Source organism: Lolium perenne, chromosome 6 (genome assembly GCF_019359855.2).
Source record: "Lolium perenne isolate Kyuss_39 chromosome 6, Kyuss_2.0, whole genome shotgun sequence".
Classification (NCBI taxonomy): Eukaryota; Viridiplantae; Streptophyta; class Magnoliopsida; order Poales; family Poaceae; genus Lolium; species Lolium perenne.
This window is the reverse complement of record NC_067249.2, coordinates 13,399,093-13,405,345: the sequence shown is the minus strand read 5'-3', so window position 1 is coordinate 13,405,345 and position 6,253 is coordinate 13,399,093. Positions and strand designations below refer to the sequence as shown.

Sequence of the window (6,253 nt, the reverse complement as noted above, 5' to 3'; positions counted from 1 at the left end):
GGCTCCCAACCATCCTCTAGCTTTCTAGGAATAGAGGCTTCGCGCTCTAGTTTCTCTTCTCTAGCTTTTATGAGAGCATTTGTAATATGTTGTGTGAAAGCCAAATTTATAGCACTAGCATTAGGACTTTTAGCAAGTTTTTGCAAGAACTTTATAACTTCAGAGATGTGGCAATCATCAAAATTCAAACCATTATAATCTAAAGCAATGGGATCATCATCCCCAATGTTGGAAAAAATTTCAGCAGCTTTATCACAGGCAGTTTCAGCAGTTTTAGCAGTTTCAGGCAGTTTCTCGCGCTTTGCATTAGAAGTGGAAACATTGCTAACACCAATTCTTTTATTATTAATAGTAGGAGGTGCAGCAATATGTGTAGCATTAGCATTATTAGTGGTGGTAATAGTCCAAACTTTAGCTATATTCTTCTCTTTACACTACAAGAAATCTGCCATAAGTTGACAAAATAAAGGTGTCACTGAAACGTCACTAATGGCTACTTGTGACGTTATTGTGACGACTTTCAAAACGTCGAAAGCTGGAAGTCAGCAGTGAGTGCTTAAGACGTTTCACTTGAAAACGTCGTAGAGCTTTGTGACGTTTTAAAATGTCACTGACTGCATGACGTTCCCAAAACGTCATGGGCACCTGCCCCCGAGTCCAGCGTGGCAATCCGACGTGGCAAAATTGTGACGAATTAGAAATGTCAATATCTGAATTCAGCCCGGTCCATTCAGCTCCTTATGTGGGCTGAGCCCATTAGTTCTGATTATTTTTTTCAGCTTTGTTGGGCCTTGGCCCGTAACTGGCCTAATTACCTCAGCCTTTTTAGCTTATTTTTTTTCAACGGCCTTTTTAGCTGCTGTACTTACTGGGCCTGGGCCAATTTTCATTGGGCCGTGGCCTTTTTAGGACCCATTACAGTTTTGGACCGAGAGTCAATAAGAACCAGTCAAGCTCATTATTAGTATGAACATAAAACTTAGCAAATTAATCAATTACATTGCAGCAACAAGAACCAGTCAAGCTCATTATTAGTATGAACATAAAACTTTTGTCACGGTGACTTGGAGCAATAAGACTCAGTCATGCTCGTTATTACAATATAAACATAAAATTTCACTAGAGTTGTCTTCAGGATCTCCAGCATGCATCTTGCTAGAAAATGATGTTGCACAAGTTGTCTTCAGGTTCCAGATCACCTGAGCTCTCCTGGAGACACCTGATCCCACGATCGACTGGAGATACCTGATCCCCATCTCGCACACACCTGATCTGGAGCACCAGGTCTCCCAGGCCAGAGCGGAGAGGCGAGCACAGGGAGCAGCGGAGGCCGGGTTGAGGGCAGGGAGTGTCGACGGCAGCAGGGAAGGTGCGGCAGCGTTGGGGACGGCCTCGCTGTGATCCTGCAAGTAAACAAGCAGCAAGTGAACAGTATAGTGCCAGTCTGTAGTGCCAGTCTGAATATTCTGATACAAAACACACAAAACACACAGTGACGGGAGAAAACACAACACAATCCAGAAAAAATACTCCAGTATAGGACATATACTTATTGTCACATCATCTATGATACTAGTGCGAAGACCAGAATACAACGTCAGTCTCCTGAACTAGAATAAGAATACCTAGAGTAAGCTGAATTGAAATCCACTCATGTCACAGAACACCATTGCTACCAGCCTACCATGAGACAAAGTACTTGAGTTTAGAAGAGCATAATTCAAAGAAGTAAATCCACTCAAGTCACATAACACGATTGCTACCAGCCTACCATGAGACAAAGTACTTGAATTTAGAAGAGCATAATTCAAAGAAGTAAATGCAAACTGTAGATACAAAAAAGATCATCAAACTAGGATACGTTTTGTTACCATGGATACATCTTATATCTATATACGGTAATTGACCAAATAAGATCTGAGGTTGTAAACACATTAAACTTTGTTCTAGAACTAGAATAATGAATATTATCGGTAGCAATTTCAGTACTAAAGCTTAGATTGCAAATTGCAGCTCGAAGCAAGATTGGCATTGACTACTGCAAGATAGTTGGGAGGAAGCATACCCGAAGAGTCCGGTCCTCCATGCCTGGGAGACCTTCTTGCTGTCCCTGATGCGGGAGATGTTGTCGCCCAGCTGCTGTCATCCTTGTGATTAGTTTTGCTCGTGTAGTACAATACTTAAACTTTCAATACCTGATTAATTTACTGGAACTAACAAGTGGCATATTAGTGCAGATAGAAGTGGCACTTAAAAAAAAGTTTAACTTTCTGAATATGAGACTACATCAATGGAACAACATTATCTAAGATGGTGTGCCAATTGGAGTACTCCAATAAATGCTTCAGGAACAAGCATAATCATCAGAAGATTTGCACAAGCAAATCAGTAACTACAGCCTAGCTTTAGTAATACTCTAATCTGTTCCTGTAATAGAACTCATGAATTCGTTGCCAGTGTAGAAAAAGGTACAGAATGTTACTGGTATCCAGATAAGCAAATAAACATTGTTCTTCATCCTTGGAAATCCACATTTGAAGTTTAATCACATCTTTTAATCAAAAGACACAAACTTTGCATAAGGGCCAGTTTGGGGTTCCATACTTTTCAAGAACACCAGCTTCAGGACTAGAAACATCAATGGTGACCTGGAATACAGAAGGAAAAAAGTATGTTTAATTCTACACGCACTCACTTTGACATATAGAGAGAGGAGAATCAGAAGTGATCAAGAGACAGCAATACCTTATCAGTTTCAATCTGAGCTATGGCCTCATCAGCCTCAACTCTATCACCGGGTTCTGTATGAAGAGTTAACAGGAGAATATGAATGAGCTTCACACAGCACAACAGACCCACACCCAGAGAGAGAGAGAGGAGAGCATACTCTTTAAGAAGGTAGCAAGAGTTCCGTCAGTTACAGATTCACCCATGAAAGGTACAACAGCTTCAAACTTTTCTCCTACAAGAAGAAACAACAAGACTCAATTAGCGCAACACCAGAAGCAGTTTTGCAGCTCTGAAACATAACCTAGAAGTCTGCTTTCATTACCACTGTCTGATGCAAATGACCTACTCCAGGGTTGGTAAGGAGAGGCATTTGGGAAGTAATAGTGCCTTCTACCAAATTTAATAGCAAACATTAGCCATTAGTGCATGTATCAACAGGTCAAAACATCTTATAACGTCTGGAATTACAAGAATAAACAATGAAGTCCACGGAATACAATTAAGTACATGGTTAGCTAGTTACCTTGTCAGCTTTGAGCTTTGGGGACCAGCTGGAATAAGACCTGCGGAGAGTACAAAGATATTAGAGATGTTGGTAGCGAACCAGTGGTCAAAATCGAAATAGCATTTGTTCAGGTAAATAACCTGAAAGCTGACTGCTGTAGTTCCTGACATGTGTATGGCTCCTCAGGAGGCCCAATGTCTGCAAGTAAAATTGGAATGGTGAGCAAGGGAAGATAACATAAGGAAGCAATATATGTACAAAATACAACATAACATCTTGTACACAAAGCTGCCCATTGAAAACAGAGCGAGCGCATAGCGCCTGCCGATCAACAACTAGTTGATGTCACGGTGCAGGCTGTCAGGCATCCTTGAGCCCATCTAAGATCAACCCGGCTCGACGCCTTCGTGTCAAGTTGGATCAAAGCCTGCATGTACAATTAATGTTATGTTGGTCAATATAGAATAATTATGCTTGGTTAATTGAATTGAAGAAAAATAAATTTACAACACAATCTGAGGAAAGTATAAGTGAAAAAAGAACTAAGCTTGGTCAAGTATGTCAATTCGCAAAAGGAACGAACACATAACATCTGCAATTAATCATAAATTTGGGTGGCTGCATAACATCTCCAGCATAAACAACAGCAATAACCATGGTTCGCATATGCGTGTCAAGTAACAGTTTTGCAAAAGGCACATGCCTACCTATCTACAATTCAGAAATGATAACATGCAAAAGCACCGCAGCTGACTTAGAATTATCGTGTTAATGCATACACTCAGTTCTCTAAACTGCAGTAAGAACATAATTAAGTAAAAGTCAGAACTAGCATCAAAAAAATGCAGAGATTCTTGCCTCTAAAAGTTTCTACACTATATATTTCATGACTAGCCAAAATATTTCATGAGCGACCAACTAAGTGTTTTATTCGCTGCCTGAAACAATGATGATAAGCAGCAGGTGGTCTAAACCTACAGAGGCAATTTATTTGTTTGTTCTACAAAAGAGAACCGGACTAGTCTGCCTAGGTGCCTGTATAAGCAGTTACTTCTGGTGGCAGTGACAATTGGCACATCCTGCATGTACTGAATACTGGTTCGCCACAACAATGTACAGGCCTTTACTTAGCTACTCCATCTACCACAGCAGCAATATGCAGCGACACACTTTAGCTAGTTTTTGAACTAGGCCATGCTCGCTTATGCACTTCACGATTCACCTCATTTTCTAAGGCAACACCCGATGATAGAAAATAATTCGGTACTAGCAGCAGTACGATTTAGCTTACATCTACTACTGCCCTTTATCCAAGTCAATACACCACACCAGCGTCGACCCGCAGCTACTCTGTCTCTGCGAAACCCTGGTGGGTAGGACAGTGACAGAACGAAACCATGTATGCTGCTACAGGGACTCCCGACATAGATCGCAACCCGCCGCCGCCGCCAGTGAGCACCGACCAGATCGGACCTAAGCGAGCGGGCAAGCGAACAGCCTAGGGTTGTAGAGTGGGGGGGGGGAGGGGACCCACCTGGCTTGGGGAAGTCGGGGATGACGCGGATGGTGGAGGCGATCCGCTCCACGCGCCCGTCGGACGCCATCGCGACCGCCGCCGACCCTCGCATGCGCCCTAGCCGAAGCCAAAAGAGAACCGGGAAGTGGGCGGGGAGAGGAGCGGCTTGGCCGCGGCCTCGTCGCCGCGGGTGGCGCTGTCGAGCTCGGCGGGGGCGTCGCCGTCGGGTCGATGCAGCGGGCGGCGGCGTGGATGTCCTCCTGGAGGTCCGCGGAGGCGTGGAGCTGGCAGTGGAGTTGGTTTGGCGATGGGTGGCGGCGGGGAACGAAAGGGGAATTAGGGTTAAGTCAGTCGCGATGGGATCTGAAAATTTCGATTCGGCGCGCACATATCCCGCTCGATGAAAACTTCCCTCTTCTCTTATACGCCCAATACAAACTTTCAGCGATGTGATTGAGGCGGGAGACGAAAAAATAGGCCACGTAGGCGAAAATTGATACGAGGTAGGTCCCAAATGTCTGAGTAAAAGTGATGACATGGCAGCCAACTCACAGCCTCAATTACGCGAAAAGCCTAACGACGATCTTGTTTCGTCGCAATAGGCTGCACTAGAACGTCGTAATCCATCCCGGTTAGATTATGACGTTTTCGTTTAAGCAGCTAACGACGTTTTTTCCTCAGAACGTCACTATTTTCTAAGGTTTTGCCCCCCTTCAATAGCCAACGACGGTCAAATCTAGGAACGTCATAAAGCTATGACATTTTGATTTCCAGTCATAAAAAAAACGTCATATTATGGCAGATTTCTTGTAGTGTTAGCTAGTTTTTCATTTTCTTCTCTATCCCACCTAGCACGCAGTTCAGCCATTAATCTTATATTCTCATTAATTCTAACTTGGATGGCATTTGCTGTAGTAATAATTTTATTATGATGATTCTCATTAGGCATAACTTTCAATTTCAAAAGATCAACATCAGCAGCAAGACTATCGACTTTAGAAGCAAGTATATCAATTTTCCCAAGCTTTTCTTCAACAGATTTGTTAAAAGCAGTTTGTGTACTAATAAATTCTTTAAGCATGGCTTCAAATCCAGGGGGTGTGTTCCTATTATTATTGTAAGAATTCCCATAAGAATTACCATAGCCGTTGCCATTATTATAAGGATATGGCCTATAGTTGTTACTAGAATTGTTCCGGTAAGCATTGTTGTTGAAATTATTATTTTTAATGAAGTTTACATCAACATGTTCTTCTTGTGCAACCAATGAAGCTAACGGAACATTATTAGGATCAATATTAGTCCTATCATTCACAATCATAGACATAATAGCATCAATCTTATCACTCAAGGAAGAGGTTTCTTCGACAGAATTTACCTTCTTACCTTGTGGAGCTCTTTCCGTGTGCCATTCAGAGTAATTGATCATCATATTATCGAGAAGCTTTGTTGCTTCACCAAGAGTGATGGACATAAAGGTACCTCCAGCAGCTGAATCCAAT

At 42.5% G+C, this 6,253-nt stretch overlaps 1 protein-coding gene and 1 long non-coding RNA gene across 2 annotated transcripts; both read right to left on the bottom strand.

Annotated features, from left to right (window-relative positions):
- Positions 1 to 979: 979 nt before the first annotated feature.
- On the bottom strand, positions 980 to 2,440 carry LOC127310519 (uncharacterized). Its single transcript, XR_011747573.1, has 2 exons — positions 2,066 to 2,440; positions 980 to 1,403 (listed from the first exon to the last, which is right to left on the bottom strand). It is a non-coding gene; the product is annotated as an uncharacterized lncRNA (long non-coding RNA).
- Positions 2,441 to 2,544: 104 nt separating this feature from the next.
- Positions 2,545 to 4,839, bottom strand: LOC127310769 (uncharacterized). The gene is made up of 10 exons (XM_071822017.1): positions 4,770 to 4,839; positions 4,632 to 4,708; positions 4,015 to 4,029; positions 3,585 to 3,662; positions 3,376 to 3,523; positions 3,254 to 3,293; positions 3,053 to 3,120; positions 2,888 to 2,962; positions 2,746 to 2,801; positions 2,545 to 2,648 (listed from the first exon to the last, which is right to left on the bottom strand). The coding sequence occupies exons 1-10, from the start codon at positions 4,837 to 4,839 to the stop codon at positions 2,559 to 2,561; spliced, it is 717 nt and encodes a 238-aa protein (XP_071678118.1). The 3' UTR covers positions 2,545 to 2,558.
- Positions 4,840 to 6,253: the final 1,414 nt, after the last annotated feature.

Excerpts from the sequence above, each read along its gene's own strand:
- LOC127310769 (XM_071822017.1), bottom strand. The coding sequence starts at position 4,839 with ATGGCGTCCGACGGGCGCGTGGAGCGGATCGCCTCCACCATCCGCGTC. Across the intron at positions 4,709-4,769 it reads CCCCGACTTCCCCAAGCCAG|GTCCGATCTGGTCGGTGCTC; the intron begins GTGGGTCCCCTC and ends CCGCTCGCTTAG. Across the intron at positions 3,294-3,375 it reads CTACAGCAGTCAGCTTTCAG|GTCTTATTCCAGCTGGTCCC; the intron begins GTTATTTACCTG and ends TACTCTCCGCAG.